Source organism: Gopherus evgoodei, chromosome 4 (genome assembly GCF_007399415.2).
Source record: "Gopherus evgoodei ecotype Sinaloan lineage chromosome 4, rGopEvg1_v1.p, whole genome shotgun sequence".
NCBI classification, from domain to species: Eukaryota; Metazoa; Chordata; order Testudines; family Testudinidae; genus Gopherus; species Gopherus evgoodei.
In genome coordinates, this window is record NC_044325.1 from 121,533,351 (window position 1) to 121,558,489 (window position 25,139).

The following is a 25,139-nucleotide window of genomic DNA, read 5'->3' on the forward strand; positions in this document are numbered from 1 at the left end:
GAGTTTCAGGAACAGGCCCTGCCAAGAGGTCACATGGTCACCCTCCTCTCAGGGGCTCTTCTTCTCCAAACTTTAGGGATCCCCCTGGTTGTGGGGCTGTTTTCTTTGTCTTCCAATCTCCCCAGCCTTTGCTCCCTGGTCTCATAGAAAGGTGGGTGTGATGCTGCCAGTGCTGGGCCTCGCAGCTGCCTCCCCTCCCCGGGCCTGAGGCTCAGAGCTGGGGGCAGAGACAGGAGACATCTGTGTCCTGCAGGGGAGCAGCAGAGCCAGTGCTGGCGGGGAGGGGGGGGGGGTGGAGGGGCAGGATCTCCCAGCTCCTTCTCCTCTGAGCCTGGCCCAGGTGTACAGGGAGAACCCTGCACTGATTAGATTAACCAATGTGGGGCTGATCAGTGCCAAGTCCAATCTGATTGGCTGAGAGCTGGGTAGGTAGGACTTAGGGTGCCCAGATGGCTGCCCCTTAAATTCTGGGTGGTCAGTGGAAAGCATGAGGGGTGGTGCTGTGTGAGGAAGTCTGACCCAGAACCTTGACTGGCGAGCGGGGCTGCCTATCAGAACAGATGTAACAGGCCCTGTTAACAATGTAATCCCCCTCCTCTTCGTTTTTCTCTGCTGCAGATTGGAGTGGTGTCGTCTCACAGACACTGTCTGCGGGACTCTCGCTGCTATTCTCAGAACCAGCCAGAGCCTGACAGAGCTGAAACTGCCTGATAATATACTGGGAGATGCTGGAGTGTGGCTGCTGTGTGAGGGACTGAAACACCCGAACTGCAAACTGAAGACACTGGAGTAAGTAACATTTGGCCTCCTCTGTGTACTTACAGGTGTCATCTGTGTAAAGTGCTTGCCACAGTGAGAAATGATGGAGGGAAGTAGATTTTTTTCCTCTCTTTTACACTCTGATGTTTCTCAGACACTGTCACCTCATTACCCTCTGCCTACAGTAAGTAGTAGTAACTGGTTGTCAGCTCCCTGACACCACCAGCCTTTATCTCACTCAAGCACTCTCCTTTGGACTTATGCCAGACCCAGCTTTGCCTTCCAGGCTAACAAGAGGGGCACCCTAATCACTAAATTGCTGATTCATTCTCCTGTGATATCCAGCCCCTGACTCTGGTTACTCACAGAAGTACCAGAATCTTTACACCCAAAGATGTAGTGTACCCCAGTTTATCAGAGTTACCATCAATCACTGCTCCTGTACTCCACACAGCACTTGTGAACAGTTATAATAAAAGCAGAAGTAGGTTTATTTATAAACGAATAAAGATTTATCCAAGAAAGACAGAAGGTGATGGGAACAACTGGTTGTAAAGCAAAACAAGATCCTAAAGTGTGAATCTGGGTTTACCTTTGTCAGTAGTTACATTTCCTATCTAATGATAGGTTTTTCCCACAAAGTTCAGTCAATTGCAGAACTAACTGGTTTTATAAGAACCAGGATCCGAATATTCAGGACAGCCCCCAAACTCCTCAAGGCTTTCTTTACTAAATAGAGTATGCTTTTTCCTACACTCTGTTATACTGAAAACCTTAATTTGTTATATTCATAGCAGGGAAATCCTCTGCCTTTTGTGATGTTCCTTTGCATTGCCAAGTGGTTTTGATCATTTGCTATGTTCTTTCATGCTTTTCCATAGAATGTTCTGGGATGTAGCAAGGGTAGACAACGCAGCATTCTGTAGATATATTACATGTTATACTTGATGAATAAATATCCCGTTAAGATGTGTAACTTTTTGGGGCTCTTGCTCAATAATGCAATATCATTAGTTAAGTCTTGGTCATCTTGGCACTTGCTGTCTACCTATGCTATACTGGTATTTGTGTTACTAATACACTTCTGCATTGCTGCATCTTGTGCCTTTGAGTGCAAGGCTAAACACATAGACTCAAAAAAACAGCTCACCAGTTATAGAAAAAGAACCAGGCTACCATTCCAGTAAAAATGAACATTGCTGCCCCTTTGTGCTTCAGGAAGGCTCCTGATGAAAGCCAGTCTCTGGAAGCCAAGGCCTTGTAAAGTTGGATGTTGACAGCAAGGTAATGCTTCAGGGCTGGTTACTGGAATGTGAGAATAATGTTTCACACATCAAAGATCTTGCAGATCATGAGAGTTATGGACAAGTATAGACTTGAAATCCTGGGCATCAGTGGATAAGAAGTGCTTCAGGCGAGAGAAGAAACATGATTTACTCAAGGCATAGTGACAACAAGCATTCAGAGGGAGTGGTTCTCATTATGACAGATTCTGCAGATAAATCATTAATCAACTAGGAACCTACTAACCAGCGCATCACAGATGCCAGACTCCAAACCAGATTCCTAAAGATGTCAGTTATACAGAACTGTGCCCCAGCTAATCAGGTTGCTAGAAAGGGAGACCAGATGATGGTGTTCTGTGCTGCTGTGGGTCTGTGCTGCTCCTGTGTCATTTGTGGAGCTCCAGTGTTAACTGCATCAGCGTAGCTTGTAGCTTGCTGGTTCAGCAGATCTCAGTGTTAATCATAAAGAAAGACCACAGGCTCGGTTCTCTGGCAAAAGCTCAGTCAGGTTCATTGTCGACAAGGCGCAGTTTCAGAGCCCTGACTCAGTGGTTACAGTTACACTAACACATGTATGCCCATGACAATCAACATAATGTTCTCCTCTCGGCAAAGCTACCCCTCTTATGACTTCTTCTTTTACACCTTGATACAAACAAGTTGCATATTACACTCCAGATGTTCTTAGTTATCATCCTTGTACCTGATAGCTCAAACAAAACTGTCTCATCCATTATCCTGTCATTCTCTCCTTATCTCAGAGGGGTCTCTGGGTTCCTGTTCCATCCTCGCAGACTAGGAATGGGTTTGCTTGGTTATCTGATACCTAGTGTTACTATTTTGACATGGCATACTTTGGTCCACAGCCTTACTATGGTTCATACTTTTAGCCATGGCTAGGCCTCAAGCAAGGCCTCCAGATGATAGAACAGGGATAAGCAACCTATGGCACACGTGCCGAAGGTGGCATGCGAGGTGATTTTCAGTGGCACTCACGCTGCCTGGGTCCTGGCCACCGGTCCGGGGGGCTCTGCATTTTAATTTAATTTTAAATGAAGCTTCTTAAACATTTTAAAAACTTTATTTACTTTACATACAACAATATTTTAGTTATATATTATAGACTTATAGAAAGAGATCTTCTAAAAATGTTAAAATGTATGACTGGCACGCAAAACCTTAAATTAGAGTGAATAAATGAAGATGCGGCACACCACTTCCGAAAGGTTACCGACCCCTGTGATAGAAGGTGATGAGCTAGTTGGATCTGGCTGTTATGTTTTGCAGAGGCTCACTTTAAGCAATGCTGTTCAGTTACACTGAGTGAAGCAGAGCTCTGTCAGACTCCCTGGCTCTATCTGATCATTGAGTAGCACAGGAGGTTGATTTTAAGTTGAGTTGCATCAATCAGTGAATTCTTAAGTATAGCCAGAGAGCTCAAAATTAGGAGATAAATTTCCCTCCTCAAAACCAGATGTTGCGAATACTAGCTAGTAGTGATCCTGGATGCTCTTACTGTCTTTCACCAGCCAAGAAGATCAAGAATCAGACTCATTGGTCAAGGATCAGATATTTTCTAGTGATTCTTGTTTTGTGAATAGTCAGAATTGTGAGAAGGAGGTTGTCATTTATCCCTGATGGCCACAGCGACCATCCCGGATGTGGAAGAGCTTCTCTATGAAGTGGGTACCCCGTTCCTTTCAGTGAGAGGTGTTGGCTCTGGAGATGAGAGGAGACAGGTAGATTGCTAAAGTTATTAACAGTAATGTGTGCCTTAGTGGTTGCTATGGCAGAGAAGGAGAATCTCTTGGACTCTTCATGGCTAAAGAGTGGGCATACAAAAATTCTTTGTACAGACGTTTATTTCTTCTTGTGTTTCTCAACACTGACACTTGCTTTTCGTCACTCCCACTTTATCTGTCACGGGTGGGAGAAACCACAGAGCTCTGTGAAGGCCAAAGAGGGGAGGAAGTACTTAGAACCCAATGTTGAGGGCTTTGGTCAGTCAGTGATTATCTTGTCTCTCTAGCTCATCTAGTCCTTTTCTGCTGGGCTAGGGTACCAGTGTTTTGTAACAGTAACTCGCTCTCTGAGACAGACCATGAAAGTAAGTCACAGACCAGGTTGAAAGTCAGTGTTTCCCCTCTACAGCACATTCTGAACAAAAATATCAGAATGAAAAGTAGGAATTTTGAAGTTTTCCCCTGGAATGGAAAAAAAAAGAGAGAACAATTTTTTAAATAATCAAGACATTTTGTTTCAACAATATGTTAAAGAAAGTAAGCCTGGGCGACCAAGCGTCGTGTCTCCCAGCTCAGCCAGGGCTCCCAGGTCTTCTAAGTTCCCAGCTCCCCATCAGTCTGCCAGAAACCCTGGAGGCAACAACTGAGCCAGAAGCCTTGGAACTCAGAAGCCAGAGCTTCAAGGCTTCGAGCTCTGTGGCAGGGAGTCAGGAGCTGAAGCCCTGCTCAAATTGTACATCTCAGGGCTGTCAGGCTCCCTGCGGCGGAGCTTGAAGCTAAGTCCCAGCCAGAGCAGTGTTCCCTGGGCTTCCAGATCATTAGCCAGTGACTTTCACCAATTCAGTGGTCTCACTTTCTGTTAGAACATCAACAGCAAAAACTTATTGCTTGGATCTTGTTTAGTAATGTAATGTAAATTATGTATGTAGATTATAGTACATTTAGGCCTTAGTGTGGGATGTCTTAATTTCAAATTTAGTTTTAAATACATTTTCTTTTTAAATATAAACCTATATAATGTATATACTACTCTGATTTCAATGAAAGCTGACTTAAAGATTTTTTTTTATAAACTTTTTTTTTCTACCCCCTAATTACTTGTAATTTCAACTTTAAGGCAAAAGCAGAACATGACAGTAGGCTTATTTCTGCAGGGTTAGCGTGTTGACATTACTGCTTTGAAGTCAAGATTAAAAACAAAAGATTTAAATTTGTGCAAATGGATTTTTTGGCTTTTTTCACCAACCCTGACTGGAAGCCAAACACTCTGGGCATTGAGCTACCATATTTGGCCCTTTTACAGAAACTTTTCCACAATTTTAGACCCACTTTATGGGGTTCACTGCATGTTACTGTTCACCACCAGATACACCATTGATTTGGTCAGCAGAATCTCCATATGCTTCTCCTTTAATCATGGTTTGTGGACCAGTAGTTCGATGGTCCAAATGATGCTCATCAGCCACTGTCGTATGCGTGGAGGGGAGGTGTCTTGTTTGGGTTCCAATGTTTCAAACAAAAGTGTCTCCAATGAGCTTCTCTTGTCACCAAGTGAATTATCACCAATTTATTCTTTCCCGTGCAGACACTGGACCTCAGGTGCTAGCCAAATAAATTCCACATTTTGTTTAGGGTAGTTGTATTTTTCATTACATTAAAGCAACAGCTCTGCTGTAGTTAATGTTCAGACCAGCTCCCTGCCCCTTGCTTCCCTGTGTGTGCTTGGCTCTGGGAGCAGCTGCCCATCCATGGGAGTCTGACCCTCATCCCTTCCCCCTCTCGAGTGAGCCTGGTGCCAGGGGGTTTGCCTGTTGGGCATGTCTGAGCCCGTTTCCCTACCCTGCATATGAACCAGGATCTCGGGAAGCCCTGCCCTCTAGCTTAGAACAGGTATGCTCAGAGCATGCACCAAGAACACACGCTTGAGACAGGTATGTTTGACACACATCAGAAACTCTCCAGCACTGAGGGAGAAGGAAACACCCACAGAAATGAATGGACCAGTTCATGTGTCTCCGAGCTATTTTTTCAGTCTGTCTTCATCTCCATGGCTATTCTCTTTCAGCTGAGAACATCTCATTGAGATTAATGGGCACTTACCACCCCTCTGAGCCTTCATCTTTGAGGTGTGAAACCCCTCCCAGGGTAGAAATTTGAGAATGAACTATAAATGTCTGGGCAAAAACTTAAGGTAAATGCCCACACAACCTTAACTCCGCCCTCTCTGAGTGATGTCTCAGAATGCCCATAACACACAAACTTGCACTCTGCCTTTTCATTGTGATTGACAGGTGCCACCTGCCCTTGTCCTACACTCAAACACTGAGCCTACTCCCCTGAGAAAATACCACATCTGTAAAATGTAACAGCCACTTCATATCTTTTTATAATCCCTTCAGACCTGCACACAGGTTAACATCTAAACCTTTACGTTCCCCTACCCATCGTTAAATCCACAGACTGTTTCCATATTCCACCTCACTACTGACAATAGCCATAGTACCCCAGTATCCTGCTACTGACACAACCTACACAATTCTATACTGGAATGATGCAGATTGGAACCTCATGGTTCACATGCTCCTCCCTCTTCTGAGAATACACACAGAGGGAACTTAGACCCAGATCTCCTCATATCACAGTCACAGCTCTATGATGACACTCCTCAAGCTAATTCCTAGATCTCCTCATATCACAATCACAGCTCTTCCAAGATGTTACAATTTATTCCTCCATCATTCAATACAGTTACACCTAGCACAGTGAATGAATCTAGAGGGCATGCACTTAATTCCCAGCGGCTATTGCCAGCTCCATGGGGCAGAGTTAAGATTGTATAGGTGTTTACCTTCGCTCTGTATTTCCTGGTTTTCTGAAGTGTGAGAAGGGCATAAGCTGTCACCGAGCAACCTTAACTCTGAATTAAACAAGATTTTTGTTATTTAATTATGAGTGTATTATGGTATTGTTTAAGTGTCCCAGCCACGATCAGGGCCTCAATGTGTTAGGCACTGGACATGTTGTAATGGCGGGTGTCACCAGGCTGTTATGTTATAGTCTTCCAAGTTCTTTTTTAGCACGTAAGCAAGATTTTAGTCTTGGGGCGACACATGTTTTGCTTGTTGTACTGGTATTTGCAAGATTTGGTGGAGATGCAGTCCTGGGAAGGAGGGGGCTGTGCAAGCAGCCAGAGAGTTTGCTGTCTGCTTTGTGCTCTGATTACAGTCTATTCTGATGGCAGGTTTCTCCGTGGGAGTTTGGTGTTGGGCTGAGATCCCTGAAAGAGGAGACAGCCCTTTAGGCTGTGTGACCATCCAATTCCAGGACAGACAAAGGGAAGAGGAAGGAAATATTACAATTCACATTTTTAAGATGAAAAATAGAGACCCAAAAAGATGTTCTGACTTGCCCGAGGTCACTCAGGTAGTGTATGTTAGAGCCAGTAACTGAACACAGATCTCCCGAGTTCTGATCCAGGGCTTTAACTACACAACTGGACTGTTTCGTGCAGAGAGCTGTGATTATCCTTGTGTTTTTCAGTATGACAGTGTAACCTTTACAGAGATATGTTACATGGCATATGTAGCATAAAACATATTCCAATTATGTCATATATACATTTATAAGCATATTTCCAAACTCAACCCAGTTGTTGAGTAAGCAGCGTGGTTAGCTACATTGCATGCTTTTATCTAAGTTAATATGCAAATATATATATATATTTGCTATAATACTCCCCAAACTCTTATTTAATAATATGAACACTTATATCATGAATTTTAATAACTATGTACTGAATATAATTATACCCGCCCCTGTTTACTGTTTACAGTATTACGCATATTGTGCAGGTGCTGTTACAATACTTATAGTTCCAAATCCCCTTAAGCAGCAGCTTACAGGGCGAGACCCAAGACCATATGGCCCTGAATGTGTTTATGTAGCTGGGAAAAAAGAAAGGAGAGGAAAGAGAATATTACTGCTCACAAAGGGTATTCTTTAGACAGTGATTTCTTATGCAGCTGCAACACTTAACCAGCAAAAAAGGGGGGCGGGACGGGTAGCAAACTTCATCTATCAAGCAAGGGATAGTGCTCACTGGTGCCATACTCCCCAATTACCATGGTAATGGTTACCCAGGTCTTTACGTAAACCTTACATACCCTAACAATATCATCTCTCTGTTCAATGGTTAAGGTTTTTAAGACGGAGTTTTTAATAACCAGAGTGTCTCTTGGGCTACGCTTTGGACAGCCTCCAGAAGCCCTCATTCAGGGAAGAAACCAAGACCACAGAGCAGGGCCTGGCAGCTCCTCTGAAGAGACAGTGCCACCTGGAACAGCGTGTTAACATGTCTCAGCAAATTCATCCTTAACTTGTCGCCATTGAGTGTTCTACTGAGAATGCTACTTGAGGGCACTAGAGGGTGGCCCTGGGATGACAGACAAGAGAAAAGCTTTAGGGAATTTTTAAAAATGTTGTCATGGGACATTTCTACTGAAGTGCTTTGAGATTAACAAAGAGCCTAAAATTGCAGCTGTTTGGTTCTGGGTGAGGGTTCTGCCCATTGAGAGACAAATGCTGTTGGTTGTGTCTGGTGGTGTGTTCTAGCTCTACTGATTTCTGACCATAACATGCTCATGAAATTTAAGAGCTGTCAGCCATATTATAGAATCCACTATTCAAAGAATAGCATTGCTAATTCTTGCTATTTTATTGCGAGGTTTACAATACTTGGTGGGGTTTTTATTCTGCCTCAGCTCCTGGAGTCATGACTATTTGAGAATTTCAGTTTAAATATTTATTTATAATTTATGTTTCTAGGCCCTCATGGTTGTGGAAAAAAGATTAAAAATCTGATCCACGTGTAACTTACACGCTCAGGAACTAGAAAGCTAAGAAAAAGAAAAAGAAAAAGAAAAGCATTAATTTTAATCATGATTTTGGGGGCCTGACTCATGACTTGTGAATGTCTGTAATTGGCAACACTGCCTATATGTCAGAAAATAATTATGACTTTTCAGAAGTACTTATACACATGAACGGAAGGCCCAGAAAGGAGCTTCTTAAACCATCCGTGCTTTCAAGAACATCTATAAATAATGAAATCAGGGAGATGCAAAGATGACTTTGGTTCCAATATGACACATTTCCAAAACAACCTTTGAGAAGGTCAAACAAGAAACAAAAAATGACCAACATTCCAGCAGCATGACAAGGTGATTGTAGACAGCCGGCCAAAGGAAAAATCCCTGGTGTCCCCACTGTAGAACTATATTGGTACAACATATATTGTAACATCAGGGGGATTGGAAAGAATGAGGTGAGACCATGTTATCTAAAATCTAAAAAAACTATAATATCATGAAAGTCCCAAAACAGCAGTGCCTGATTCCCCTGGGGCGGGTAATAGGCAGTACCGCCAACCATGAGCACACTTTGTTTCAGTTTCCCATTCCCTCAGGCTCTGTCTCTTGCCACAACCCCCTGCAGCCCAGGCACTAGGGGAGAAGAAGCCCATTACAATTTACTTAATAATAATAGAGATGAAATTGCTGCACGTGGTGGGATTCTACACAAAGGACATTGGCCCAATACCACACATTATGACATTAAAAATGCCAAGCATAACCCACAGCTGTAAGTGTCAATGTAGGGCTATTTGACAAATTTCCCATGAGACCAATTTAGTGAATCCATGTTGACTGTTCCTGATCACCCTCCTTTCCTCCAAGTGCTTCAAAATGGATTCCTCGATGACCTGCATGTGAGGATTTTTTGTTTTGATTTTTGTTCACTGTATAAGCTGTCCAACTAGTAAAAAATTTTCAAATAGAGACACAACTTAGATAAATTCCTTACCCACTTGCAGAGGTAGATGGCATCAGGGCTGTAATGTAACTTCACACTTTAAAAAAAATGGCTTTTATATGCATTCTAAGACTTTAACTGCAGGTGATGGCATTTGAAGGAACTCTACTGTGAAAAAACAAGATCTGTAAAGTTAACATAAAGCTGCTTAGCTATGGTGCAGGGTTTGGTTTATTTAGAATACAGAGTAGATTTGGTGTTGACTAGACATGGTCAATCATGTTTCATATCTGTAAAATACAGATGTGGATTGAACTTTGGATTCCTGGCCTTTAGGCAGAGAGGCGCATTTAGTGCTCTATTATTCACTAGCTGCCTCTGTCCCAAAGGGGCTCCTTCAGAAGCTGGAGAATGCCAGAGTTTAGGGATGCTCCAGCTACATCCCATCCCCCTGGCCACTGTCTCTATGCTGGTATGTGGGAGTGGGGGCATGGTGAAGGAATCACTATTGGGTAGAGTTGCCATCAGAGGCTTCTGTACAGAGAGAATCATTCTGTGGCTATGGAAGAGCAGTTTAGGATTGCTGTGCACTGCTGGTCCATCAAATATTATTTTCTTTCATCTACTCACTTTTCACCTTCTACCAAACCTTCCATACAAGGGGAAGTGTAATAACTTCCCTACAAAAAGACAACTTAAGATTTAAAGTTATAAATGCCTCTCAATTAACTCGAAACACTGTTAAAACACCTGCAGTATGTTGTTATGCTGGAAGGTGTTAATGGCTGCCAGCAGCCACAGGACAGGTTAAAACTGGTGGGTCTGACACCAGACTTCATTGAGGCTAAACAGGGGGACCAATTAAATGTCCTTTTATACAGTAATAGCAGAAACAATAGGAACCAGATGTTGAAACAATAGGCCACATGGAAAGGCAGATGAGAAGTTTCGCCATCCAGTCTGAGAAGTTTTTCTGAAGTCTGGTTGCAAATGCAGGGGTAGGAGATGTGTTTGGTGGCAGCTGTGTCTGTGTGTGCTATAGCCAGTAGGGGATGTAAGCCATGAGAAAGTGATCAGAAGATGAGAGAAGCAGTGGAGAGCTTGACCTTGAGAAGGAGCCCCGAGAGACAGAGCTCCTTGAGCACTGCAGTTGCTGGAAAGGCAGGCTTGGGAATTTCTGAGCCCAGACCTTTTTAAAAAATGTATTAAAATGTTTCTTTCCTTTTTGTCTGGCAGATAAATAATCAGGCTGTCAACATTTAAATCTCCACTGAGCCCACTGTTATTCCCAACCCAGTTGTTGTGCCCTTGAGAAAATAAATTGTTCCTCCCATTGCATCAATTGATTTTCAATCTGAAAGGGCATATGTTTAGCGAATATTATGGTCCCTCCTCTTTTTGTTTCTTTGGCTAAAGAAAAAGAATCTGCAGAAATAAATTACCTCTAATGCCCATTAAAGCCTCTCACCCTGAGAATCAGGCTCCTGTAATAGAATGTTCTGGAAGTAGGAACTTTTTTGGTTTTTGTTTTTCTTTGATTTCTGCCCATTCCTTTGACATTCAAAATGTTGTTTTAAAGGGTAGAACTACTGATAATAATAATAATAATAATAATAATTTATTTATCTGAAGATTTTAAAACCTATGTGTGCGTGTGACATATCATTGTATAAGCCAGACTTATGAGCAGCCTTACAATGCCTTGCTGAAGTAGCTCCCACCTGGACCATTAGCAATCCGCCTGCCAGCATGCAGCCTACACCTTGAGTCTGTGTGTAACTGCAGCCTGCCAGCCGCACTTGGGTTACCCTCTTCTTCTCATCAGTCTTGGTTATATTTCAGAGTGACCCCAACACACCCCAGTCCCAGATTTCCCCCAAAATGTGTGTTCTGTACAGTCATACCCTGTTCTGTAGAGTACAAATTATATAAAGTCTGTCATTTATTTCATAGAAATAATATGCCAGTTTACTATTTCAAATACTACGATTTAAACACACTGGATTAGATAAAACAATAAAACAAGTTTATTAACTACAAAAAGATTTTAAGTGAATACAAGGAATGAGGCATAAAGGTCAAAAATGGTTACAAGAAAAATAAAGATAAAATATTTACTAATACCAATTTAACAAGCTACATTAGATTGAAAGCAAAGATTCCCACCACATGCTTCAGCAGATCACTGACCAAATTGTTAGGTCAGAACCCCTCCACCAGTCCAGTGCTACTTCCTTTGTCTTCCAGGTGCCATGAATTCAGTGGGCAGTGAGAGAGGTGTATTGTTGTGGTGTCTGCCTCTCCTTTTAATAGTCCTGTCTGCCCTTTGAGAAGCATTTCCAGTTGGGATTTGGGAGACAAAAAGTCTATGGGGAAGGATGTGTCCTGCTGCTTTTCCCTCTCCCGTTTGACCGTCCTTTATCTCCCCTTTCTGCTTGATGACTGTTTCCTGAATACAAATTCTACAGAGCACACATTCCTGTGTTTGAGGCTGACCTGTTTGCCAACCTCAGTTTGGAATATGTGTTAGTAACACCGTACAGTGGAATCTTATAACTTCACACGCAGTGTTGCCACACACATTTTACCAGGACAATAATGACCAGGAAATCATGAGTTCTTAAATGATACCTCACAAGGCATATTTTGGAGAAAGATTATTACAGTAGTTGATAAGATGTGGACACAGGTAATCTTGGCACAATTTTGGGTGATGGGGGTTGTTTTTGTTTAGTTTTTACTCTTTCTTTTCACTAAAGATTGAAATCCAGCTAGTCTTTTCCTGAAATTTATAATTGAGGATTAGTCCCCAGAAAGGCTGTCTGATGCATTGAATTCTGTTGTGGAAAATGACTCTCCCATTTCTAATTAACTTGTATAAAATGGTGTGCCTTGATATGGCATGATTTCCGTTTGTAGACTTCCACACCTATCCCATTTATTATTTCCCCTCCGTGCTCCTGCATTCTCTTTCATTTAATTCCAAAAATAAAATACCAAGATATCATATAAATCTGTCCCCAAATGGCAGCGGTTTCCTAAGACCCTGTGCTCTCCAAATAACACTTGGACTAAAAGGGAAACAATCTAAGGGAAGTATATTCTCCATATATGGGACCTCAGCCCTCCACCCCAGAGATAAACTACCATCAGATCTTTTGAGATAAAGGTGGAGGATTTACACAGAACCCCAGAGGGCCCCTCTGATTCCCTCGCTCTTTTCTCCAGTCTCCTCCAGCCCTGATCTCCCACTTACACACGCCCCCTTCATATCCTTTATTTTCTCTATTTTTTAATACAAAATACAGCTACCACAGAGTTTTGCCCACTCCAATTAAACCAACTTAAGACAATTTGCTTTACAGTGTTGAGATAGTTACCGTTCATCTGCTTGTTCTGAACGACTTCCAATAATTCACTTCTGGTTAATATTTAGGGCATGGCTACATTTGCAGATGTAGAGCACTGTGAGTTAAACCAGCCCTCGGAGACCGCAGCAGGGAAAGCGCTGCTGAGCATTCACACTGTCAGCTGCAAGCACAGTGATGTGGCCACATTTGCGGCACTTGCAGTGATATTGGGAATGGTGCATTATGGGCAGGTATCCCACAGAGCACCTCTTCCCATTCTGGCAGTGCAGCTTGTGGGAAGGTGGTGGGGGTGGATAGTGGTCACAGCCAAGCTGCTGCCATAGTTTCACATTTCACCAGTGTTTCTGGAGCAGGCCCTGCCAACAGAGTCACATGGTCACCCTCCTCTCAGGAGCTCTTCTTCCCCAAACTTTGGGGATCCCCCTGGTTGTGGGGCTGTTCCCTCTTTATCTTCCAATCCCCCCAGCATTTGGTTCCTGATCTCAGTGGAAGGTGGGTATGATGCTGCCAGTGCTGGGCCTCACAGCTGCCTCCCCTCCCCAGGCTTGAGGCTCAGAGCCCGGGGCAGAGATAGGAGACGTCTGCGTCCTGTAAGGCAGCAGCAGAGCTTGTGTCTGGGGTGTGGAGGGGCAGGATCTCCCAGCTCCTCCTGCTCTGAGCCTGGCTCAGCTGCCTGGGGAGGGGGCTCCCCTACAGCCTCCCTGTAGCAATAGGCCTGCTCTGATTCCATCACACCACTGTGGGGCTGATCAGTGGCAAGTCCAACCTGATTGGCTGAGATCTGGGTAGGTGGGACTTAGGGTGCCCAGATGGCTGCCCCTTGAATTCTGGTTGGTCAGTGGAAAGGGTGAGGGACGGTGCTGTGTGAGGAAGTCTTACTCTAAACTTTAATCCTCATTGGTCAATGGCAGAGGTTTAAGGATTGGGGTTTTTGGGCCATTCACGGTGCTGATTGGTCAAGAGTCAAGTGCAAGGCGTGGGGCTTAGAGCAGGAAGTCCCACTCCACACTGGTTCCTTATTGCAATAAGGTGGGGTTTGGGAGAGTTGGTGGAGCATGTGGATTGGCCAGGGAGAGGGGCTGGTGGGCAGGTCCACCTGTTAGAACAGCCGTGATGAGCCCCCTTCACACTGTGATCCTCCTTCTCTGTATTTCTGTCTCCTGCAGCTTGTGGAAATGTCGTCTCACAGACGCTGCCTGTGGGGATCTTGCCGCTGTTCTCAGAACCAGCCAGAGCCTGACAGAGCTCAACCTCAGTGGTAATAAACTGGGAGATGCCGGTGTGAAGCTGCTGTGTGAGGGACTGAAGCACCCAAACTGCAAACTGGAGAGACTCTTGTAAGTAACATTTGGCCTCCTCTGTGTAAAGTGCTTGACACAGTGAGAGACGGTGGAGAGGAGGAGAACATTTTTTTTTCTCTCTGTTTCACTCTGATGTTTGTCAGGGGCTGAGAGTCACCTCGTTACCTCCCAGCCTACAGCCAATGGAGGATCTTACTAGTAGTACCTGAGTGTCAGCTCCCGGGCATAGGAAGCCTTTCACTCACTCAAGCACTCTCCTCTGGGCTATGCTAGCCCCAGCTTTGCCTTCCAGGCTGACATGAGGGGCACCTTAATCACTGAATCCCTAATTCAGTCTCCTATGATATCCAGCCCCTGATTCTGGCTACTCACAGAATGACCAGTATCTGTGCACCCAATGATGCTGTGTACTCCAGTTTATCAGTGTTACCTTAGCCACTGCTCCTGTACACCACACAGCACTTGTGAACACTTATCATAAAAACTAATGTAGGTTTATTTAAGAAAGAACAAAGATTTATCCAGGAAAGAGAGAAGGTGATTTAAAAACTGGTTGTAACACAAAACAAAATCCTAAAGCATGAACCTTGATCTACACTTGTCAATATTTACCTGTCCTATATAATGAACTAGGTTTTCCCCACAAAGTTCAGTCAGTTGCAGAACTAGCTGGTTCCATAAGAACCAGGATCCAAATATTCAGGATGGCTCCCTGAACTCCTCAAAGCTTTCCTTAGTAAATTCGGAGTGCCTTTGCCTGCACTCTCTTATACTGAAAACTATCATTTGTTATATTCATAGCCAGGCTGATCCCCTGCCTGCTGTGATGTTCCTTTTCACCTCCTAGTGGTTTTGATCATTTGCCATGGTCTCTGATTGTTTTCCATTGAATGTTCTGGGTTGTGGCAACGGTAGACAACACACTTTCTGTAGATGCATTACATGTTACACTTGATGAATAAATATCCTGTAAGATGTGTTTTTTGTAGTAATTTTGTCTGGTCAGAGGTGAGATCTGTTTGCAGCGAACAGGGGACTCTTTGCCAAGGGTGCTCTGTGTCACACCAACCCAATTTTATTTTCTCTTATTACACAATCTCCATTTCATGCTAACCCTCTTATTGTTTCTGACAAGGGCTTTAGTGAAGAAGTAATCTTGCATTTTGCTCTGACTATGGCCAGGCCAGGGCTCAGTCTGATCCCCTCTCAGAAGGCCTTCTACAGCTGAGTTCTAACTGTTGAGAACACTCTGCTCCAATGCCCTGGAGTCAGAATCTGGTCATCTCCAGTGGTATTGTCCCTGTGGAGCACAACTGAGACTGTCTGCTATAGGCCATTGGCCTTGGCAGCAACAGCACAACTACGTACCATACCTGTAACACTGCACAGCTGCACACAAACGTGCGTACAACAGTGAACAAGAGATTCCATCACCTCTGGTGTTTAACCTGCAGAGAGGAAATACAATCACATATTTTCCACCACCACATCACTCTGCACTGTTTTAGCACACGCATTGGCAAAGCAGCTGCAGTTTTGCACTCCCAGTGAAGTTCCACACTGCCTCTGCCTGTCCTTCCAAGAGCATTTTGATAATTCAGAATCACTGGGCTCAACGCAGGGGAATTTAGGGGAAATGTAATGGCCTGTGATGTGCAGGAGGGCAGACTAGATGAGCTAATGATTTCTTGTGGCCTTAAACTCTGTGAAGCGAGTACAGTCATCTGCCAAGCCGCTCACTGGAGTTAGTTGCAAAAACTCATAATTTTGATTAAAAAGTGAATGAAGTGCTAAGCAAAATACTCCAAATAGAATTTTTTCCATTTATCAGGAAGTAGTGCCACTCGTATGCCAGCCCAACAACTGAGGGGAGACTCAGTGGTCTCTGCTTGGCCTGGCCTCAAATACCCACCACTCAGATTTACAAATACACAATGAATGAGAAATATAATATTATAGCGTTAGAACTTCAAACATGTATCAACTTAAAAAAAATTGTTTGGTGCATTGGGAATTCTTGTGCAAAAACATAAAATGCTACACCAAGGCAGTGCTGACTAGTCCCTGATTTATGTGCATGAACACAGACACCCCACAATGTATAATGACTGCCTGTTGACAGCATCAGCAGCAATTTCCACGCTCCTGAGATTTGCTAAAGAGAACACAGAGCACAGTAATGAATTAACACTCTGCAATCCCCCGACCCAACTAAATCCTCTTTTCAATGGTTCTCCATCACACACTGAATGCTTCCAGCCCCAAGGGACTCCACTATAGCAGATGGGGTAGAACTACAGGTGGGCATTCACTGGGTTGCGTGGAGAACCCCCAAAGATATTCTTCCTTTGGGCCCAGAGCACTCTCCTCTCTAGCTCCTAAAGGAAAACACAGGATAGAGTGAAACTCAGTTTAACTACTAAACAAGCAAAACAGCTGAAAAAAATAACAAAATTTAAACACACAAGCAAACTCTGTCGAAAAAACTAACAAACATGATTGAAGAAATGAATTAGAGGAAAACAAATCAAGCTCCTCACCACCCTGAGCACCAACCCCCAAAGCTGTCGATACTCTTCATGATCTACTCTGGGCCTCCAGGCCCAGAAACTATATGGTTGTTGGGGGAGTGGCAGTAAGAGCTGCTGACCCTCTTTCATGGCATCTACAAGTGTGAGAGTGTCACTGTTCACAACACATGTGCAGATCCTTGTGCAGGACACAACCATTTAAAGCAGGCAATGTGGCAAACCAAAAAAAAGTGTGATGTAGTGCACACAGATACTATAAGCTGTAGACATTATGTGGTTGCTCCAGGAAGCAGCGTGAGGAAATGCAGGGTCGGTGCAACAACCCACAGGCCCTGCAACATTTACAGAGTACACTCTTAGTGAATGTAGTACATTGTGTGCACCCAATTTAGAATGGCTAGTGTGGATGCACTACATCATTGCAGCTTCCCAGTTCAGTCACACTGATGCAAGTTGCAATGTGGAGTTCTCTAGTGTACACGTTAGATCATAATCTATTTAGGGTCTTGATAATTAGCACAAGGACTTTGAATTTAGTCTGAAAGGGAATGGGAAACCAATTGACTCGGTGGAGCATCAGAGAGAGGGGCTTGCATCAACCATCATTGCTTAAAAAAGGAGCTGTTGCTACCTGAATGTGGTACATATTTCCGCTCCCAGGCATAGTAACTTGTATCAGTCTAACAATATTCACTGAGGTCTAGCCATTGCTTGGCAACACTTGTGGTTCAATATTAAAAAGTATTTAAGAGACCAAAAAGCCGAGCTTAGCTTAGTTTATTAATAATAAGGGACAAAGCACTACAATATAATAAGGAAACATACTGTGACAGACCCAGGCCAGTGTGGTACAGGAGTCTGGTAGAGGGCAAATATACTGGTCACTGGCTGAGTAGTTTTCTGTTCCCTGAGTGACTAGAGCAGGGGCTGCACTGGAGTAATCAGGAACCTGCTAGAACCAATTAAGGCAGACAGGCTGATTAGAACACCTGCAGCCAATCAAGCTGGCTAGTCAGGGCACCAGGGTTTAAAAAGGAGCTCACTCCAGTCAGGGAGAGAGGAGCTAGAGGAGAGGAAGTGCATGTGAGGAGCTGGGAGCAAGAGGCACAAGGAGCTGAGAGTGAGAGGGTGTGCTGCTGAAGGACTACGGAGTACAAGTGTTATCAGACACCAGGAGGAAGGTCCTGTGGTGAGGATAAAGAGATGTTTGGAGGAGGCCATGGGGAAGTAGCCCAGGGAGTTGTAGCTGTCATGCAGCTGTTACAAGAGGCACTATAGACAGCTGCAATCCACAGGGCCCTGGGCTGGAACCCGGAGTAGAGGACGGGTTCGGGTTCCCCCCAAACCTCCCAACTTCTGATCAGACACAGGAGGAGTTGATCCGGACTGTGGGGAAGATCACTGAGGTGAGCAAATCTGCCAATAAGCACAGGACCTGCCAAGGTAGAAGTGGAACTTTGTCACAACTGGTGTTAGGGATGGGATCTGGTGTGCACAGTGCGGCAGAAGAGGGAGGGTGATTTAAAAAAAAAAGGTAGAGGGTTGTTTTTTTTTCCACCACAATGGATGACTTAGTATGGGCATTGATACAAGCTACAGCAGCCCAGCAGGAGGCTACCCGTGTCCAGGCAGCTGCCCAACAGGAGGCAGTGCGGCTGCAGCAAGAGACTAATCGCCTGCTGATGGACCAGACTTCTCAAGACCGAGCTGGTAAACCAGGTAAAGACCCTTACAGAGCTGAACCGCGGCCATGATAGGACGCAGATCATACGGGCCAGCCATTGGCTGCAGAAAATGACACGGGAGGATGACGTAGAGGCATATCTTCTGGCCTTTGAGAGGACAGCCCTACGGGATGCCTGGCCTCGAGATCAGTGGTCTGGCATCCTTGCTCCATTCCTGTGTGGAGAGGCCCAGAAGGCTTGCTATGATCTGCCTGAAGAGGCTGCAGCAGACTACCCCCAGCTGAAAGCAGAGATCCTGGCCAGATCTGGGGTAATGACTGCAGTGTGGGCCCAGCGGTATCATGAGTGGAGGTACCAGGAAAATAAAACCCCTTGGTCCCAATTGTATGACCTCATCCATCTCGCACGAAAGTGGTTGTGAATGGAATCCGAGAATCCAGAAGAGATACTAGAGGTTCTGGTCATCGACCAATACATGAGGGGACTAACGCCAGACCTTCTTGCCTGGGTAAGCCAGAACGAACCCTCCACCTATGATGAGGTTGTGGCACTGGTAGAAAGGCGAAGGACAGCGAGGGAGCTGACCCGACCAGTTAAGGAAGAGGCACCCCAGGTTAAACTAGCAGCACTAAGCCCTAGAGCTCGAGTGACGGGGCCACCAGGAGAGCCCAGGTGGAAAAAGAGAGGAGCTGAATGGTCACCAGAAGCCACAAAGAGTCAGAGCACTGAGAGAGAAGAGGATCGTGATGTTAGACTGCCCAAACCAAGAGACCAGGGAATGTCTAAGGCCCCATACAGATGTTATGCCTGCGAGGAGTGGGGACATATAGCTGCACAGTGTCCCAATGCTGAGGAGCCTATGCAGTGTAACCTGGGGAACTGGGCAGACTCATGCTCCCTAATCCACCTTATGGGGGTCTCACTAACCCCACATATGTACACCAGACCAGTAAAACTAAATGGGGTAGAGACCACAGCACTGGTTGATTCGGGGAGTGCCATCGCGCTTGTCTCAGGGAAGCTTGTGAAGTGTAGTCAGCTGCTGCGGGCTAAGTGTATGGGGATAACATGTGTCCATGGGACAGTTGGTTATTACCCCACCATCCCAGTAAAAATTGAGATTCAGGGGAACACTACTGAGGTAGCAGCAGGTGTAGTCCCTAAACTCCCATACCCGGTGCTCATAGGGAGGGACTTCCCACGGTTTGGAGACTTACTCCCAGTAGGAGGATTGGAGAAAGAGGGGAATCCTGAAGTTAGTGAGGCATCCACAGTAGACTGTCAACCCCTAGTCTTCTCTGAAATATCCCCAGATTTATTTTCCATTCCCAGACATGGTAGAAAATCGAAAAGGGAAAGGAGGGCAGCTAAAGCCTTGGGAACCCGAATACTGGCCCAAGGCCAGAGGGTCGCTCTCGTAGGTAGGCGGACCCGAGCAGCTGAAAAGGAGGCCACCCAGGAGGGAGAAGCTCCTGAGTCTGACCCCCACTCTAATGCTTCTGAACCAGTAGAGGCAACAGAGACTGGGTCCCTAGATCTTGGGCAGATTAGCCCCGGAAGAGGAAATTTTGGACGGGACCAGGCTGAAGACCCAAGGTACAACAACATTAGAAAGGAGGTGACTGAAATAGATGGGGTGCCCGTGGAAGGAAGAACACAGGGACCAGGACCCTACTTCATAATGAAGAAGAATCTCTTATACTGAGTTGCATCAGTACAGGGGCAGAAGGTACAGCAGATCTTAGTACTTCAAAAACACCAGAACGCTGTATTAAGTCTTGCGCATAGTCGTCTTTTGGGGGGGCACTTAGGGGTAGAGAAGACCCTGGCATGAGTCCTACAGTCCTTCTTCTGGCACGGAGTACATGAAGAAGTGCGAAGGTACTGTGCGTCCTGCCCAGAATGTCAGCTGCACAGTCCCCGTCCCCACCTGAGGGCACCTTTAGTACCCCTTCCCATCATAGAGGTCCCCTTTGAGCGAATAGCCATGGACCTAGTGGGACCCCTGGAGAAGACGGTTCGGGGCCACCAATATATACTTGTTGTTTTGGACTATGCTACTTGCTACCCAGAAGCCATCCCCCTGCGGAACACAGCCTCTAAAACGATAGCCAAAGAGCTGGTGGGGATCTTTGCCTGAGTGGGGCTACCAAAGGAGATATTAACAGACCAAGGAACCCCATTTATGTCAAAGCTAATGAAGGACCTCTGTACGCTGCTCCATATACATACCCTGAGAACTTCAGTTTACCATCTGCAGACTGATGAGTTGGTAGAAAGGTTTAATCGAACCCTCAAGGCTATGATAAGGAAGGTGGTAAGTCGGAACAGGAAGGACTGGGACGCCCTACTGCCCTACCTTATGTTCGCTATCCAGGAGGTACCTCAGGCCTCAACTGGGTTTTCCCCATTCGAGTTATTATACGGACGTCACCCCTGTGGCATACTAGATATCGCCAAAGAGATTTGGGAAGAGGAACCCAATGAGGGGAGAAATATAATAGAACATGTAATACAGATGCGAGACCGGATAGCCCGTGTCACCCCTATTGTACGGAAACATTTGGAAAAGGCACAGGAGGCCCAGAGAACCTATTACAATCACCAGGCAAAAGTCCGACAGTTCCAACCAGGGGATCGGGTGATGGTGTTGGTACCCACGGCAGAAAGCAAGCTTCTGGCCCAATGGCAGGGGCCCTATGAGGTGGTTGAACCCGTGGAGGAAGTAACCTACAAGGTGCAGCAGCCAGGATGCCAAAAACAAGAACAGATTTATCACATCAACCTTCTGAAACCCTGGCATGCGCAAGAGGCATGCATAAGTATTCGAAAAGACCTAACCCAGGAAAACAAGCCTTCCAAACAGGTGAGAGTGTCTCCCGATTTAAGACCAGACCAGAAGAATGAGGTGTCTGAGATGATCTTCCGGAACCAAGATGTGTTCTCGATAAAACCAGGTCCAACAACCGAGACATATCACCACATCGTCACGAACCGTGGGGCCAGAATATCAGTGAGGCCCTATCGGGTGCCAGCAGCCAAAAGGGAGGAAATAAAAGCAGAAATAAAAAAAATGCTGGAGTTAGGGATCATCGAAGAATCCCACAGTCAGTGGTCCAGCCCAATCGTGCTGGTGTCCAAACCTGATGGTACCACAAGGTTTTGCAACGACTTCCGGTGGCTAAACGAAGTATCCCAGTTCAACGCATACCCCGTACCTCGCATAGATGAGCTAGTGGACCGTCTGGGGAATGCCCGGTACTTGACTACCCTAGACTTGACAAAAGGGTACTGGCAGATTCCCCTTGCGGAAGACGCAAAGGAAAAGACTGCGTTCTCTACACCAGAGGGCCTTTTTCAATACACTGTCCTCCCTTTTGGACTACATGGGGCTCCAGCTACTTTCCAGCGCCTCATGGTCAAGCTATTACGCCCGCATAACAGTTATACTGCTGCCTACTTGGACGATGTGGTCATTCATACCCCAGACTGGGAAACCCACCTAGAGAAGGTAGAGGCAGTCCTTGATATCTTCAGGTGAGCTGGTCTTACAGCAAACCGTGCCAAGTGCACTGTAGGGTTTACAGAGGCCAAATATCTTGGCTATATTGTGGGAAAAGGTCTGGTAAAACCCCAAGTGAACAAGTTGGAGGCCATCCAAAATTGGCCCTGACCGCATCGCAAGAAACAAATCCGGGCATTCCTAGGTGTAGTGGGATATTACCGACGATTTATTCTCCACTTTGCCACAAGGGCAAGCCCCCTGACAGACCTAGTAAAAGCCCATGGACCTGATCTGGTCAGATGGTCTGACGCAGCAGAGGAAGCATTCACAGACCTAAAGAATGCCCTCTGCAGTAACCCTGTACTGATAGCCCCTGATTTCAGCAAGGAATTTATCCTGCAGACAGATGCATCGGAAGTAGGATCGGGGCTGTTCTATCACAGATGGTCGGGGAGGAGGAACACCCAATTCTGTATCTCAGTAGGAAACTCCTTCCGAGGGAACAAAAATATGCAGTGGTGGAGAGAGAGTGCCTCGCCGTAAAATGGGCTATGGAAGCATTGCGCTACTACTTGCTCGGGCGCAGATTTGTCCTCGTGACTGACCATGCCCCTCTTCAAAGGAGAAGAACACAAGGGTGACCAGGTGGTTCTTATCCCTCCAACCTTTCCAGTTCCGTGTGCAACACAGAGCAGGGAGCCGTCACAGTAATGCCGATGGCTTGTCACATGTCCACTGTCTGGCATCCCAAGCTGCCCAACCCCTTGGTGTTGAGCAGGGGGGAGGGATATGTGACAGACCCAGGCCAGTGTGGTACAGGAGTCTGGTAGAGGGCAAATATACTGGTCACTGGCTGAGTAGTTTTCTGTTCCCTGAGTGACTAGAGCAGGGGCTGCACTGGAGTAATCAGGAACCTGCTAAAACCAATTAAGGCAGACAGGCTGATTAGAACACCTGCAGCCAATCAAGCTGGCTAGTCAGGGCACCAGGGTTTAAAAAGGAGCTCACTCCAGTCAGGGAGGGAGGAGCTAGAGGAGAGGAAGTGCATGTGAGGAGCTGGGAGCAAGAGGCACAAGGAGCTGAGAGTGAGAGGGTGTGCTGCTGAAGGACTACGGAGTACAAGTGTTATCAGACACCAGGAGGAAGGTCCTGTGGTGAGGATAAAGAGATGTTTGGAGGAGGCCATGGGGAAGTAGCCCAGGGAGTTGTAACTGTCATGCAGCTGTTACAAGAGGCACTATAGACAGCTGCAATCCACAGGGCCCTGGGCTGGAACCCGAAGTAGAGGGCAGGTCCGGGTTCCCCCCAAACCTCCCAACTTCTGATCAGACACAGGAGGAGTTGATCCAGACTGTGGGGAAGATCACTGAGGTGAGCAAATCTGCCAATAAGCGCAGGACCCACCAAGGTAGAGGAGGAACTTTGTCACAATACATACACTCCTTCTGGGAACAAACTAATATCTCAGCATGTTCACCTTACACAGAAACTGTGCCTCAAAAATATGCACCCAAGATAGCACAGGATGGTTACTGACAAGTTAGAAAGCACTGCCTGTGTCACTCAGGACTAAAATTCACCAGTCAGCTTTTTACCTTTTCTTCCTGTATCATGGTATATCTTTCTCTTTCTTTTAAATACTACATTACAAGAGCTATGAAGGCACTATCCAACTGTACTAGGATGTACAATGGAAGTATCATGCCTTCGATCAGTTTTATATTGCTAATGTCAAAAGCTATGTTTTGCCTTGTAGGGTACATATATTATATAGAGTTATATATTATCATAACCTGACACTTTCATCAGTGAACCCTGTTTTCTATTGCTTATAACTTTGCTAACCATAACCATTTTGACTTACATTTTCCATGCCGGGTGTCTGCTTCAAGCTGGATATTTTTGTGAAATTTCAGCCTAAATGGCTCATCCATTTTCATCCCCATGCTTTGGCGCAGGAATTTAAAATCTGCCCCAATTTCAAAAGTTATAAGCATTTGAAAAATCACTTTTGATGCTTAGTGGAGACTTATTTCAGCTTTACAGCTAGAATCTTCAAAGGTCCTTTCTTCACTGAGAATGCTCCACCCTGGAGCTCCAGAGGGCTGAGCCAGCTCTGGCTGAGACTGGATCGGGGGATCCTGACTTCTGTCTTGAGGGGTGGCACTCCTCAGTCAGGAAGGGGTTAAAGAACTCATCTGGGCACATTCACTCCCAACCTGGCACACCTGTGAGACCTATTGCACCTGGAGATGGATGGCTCCTTGAAAGAGAGAATCACAGCCCAGTGCAGGTTGGCAGGGAAACTGCAGAAGAGATTCTGATGCCTGAACCCTCTGGAGAGGCAGAGGAACCATCTTGACTCTGCTTTGCTTTTCATTAGAGCCCAGGCGCTCAGCCTGGGTCCCTGACATGCAGAGTGTTAGTAACCCAGCCCTCTTCTCAGAGTCTATTTACCTTTTACCTTGCGAGGAACAGTGGGGTGAGCCCAGACTGTTTTGTGAGTTGCAGGATTATTTTCTTTGCTTTTTTCTGTCTTGGACTGTGGCCAGGCCTTAAAGGAGGAGAAGACACCTCCCAAAGACTGACAGCCAGGAGTCCGCACCCTGCACTCCAAACCAGAGCTATAGCAACACCTCCAGCCAGAAAGGAACCTTAGGGATGAGAGAGGTGCCCACCCTCACCCTACAGGGGTGATCTAAATGTATGAACTATCATAGAGTTTGAATAGGAATCACCAGTTTGCTCAGAAACTTCACACATTCTGCCCGGACAAGGACTTAGCCAAATAGTTCAATCTACTTCTCATCTCCAGCCTGGATCACTGTAATTCACTGCACCTAACACTCAGTCTAACACTGCACATGTTCCAGATGATAGAAGAGAACTCTCCACCTCTTCTGCGGTTTATGTCACTATGACCACATCAGATCAGTGCTCCAGTCCCTCCATTGGATGCCAGTCAGCTTCTACTGCCAGTTTAATGCCATCATTTTAATCCTCCATGAAACTCCAGAACCAAGCCCAGGACCAGAGATGACTCCCAGCCAGTAGGAGCAGACAGAAAAGCAGCCTCAGCAGAGACTGATTGACAATTTACTGATTGACAGACTGCCTGCTACAAGTTGTCACTCTAGACGTTCCTTCC

General features: G+C 45.6%; 1 protein-coding gene across 3 annotated transcripts in view; it reads left to right on the forward strand.

Annotated features, from left to right (window-relative positions):
- LOC115650588 (NACHT, LRR and PYD domains-containing protein 3-like) overlaps nt 1–25,139 on the forward strand; it is a 156,291-nt gene that overhangs the window by 39,641 nt on the left and 91,511 nt on the right. For all 3 annotated transcript variants that reach the window (XM_030560767.1, XM_030560766.1, XM_030560768.1), the window contains exons 5-6: nt 619–789; nt 14,136–14,306. In XM_030560767.1, the coding sequence (XP_030416627.1) occupies nt 619–789; nt 14,136–14,306 (342 nt within the window). The remainder of the gene's footprint in view (nt 1–618; nt 790–14,135; nt 14,307–25,139) is intronic.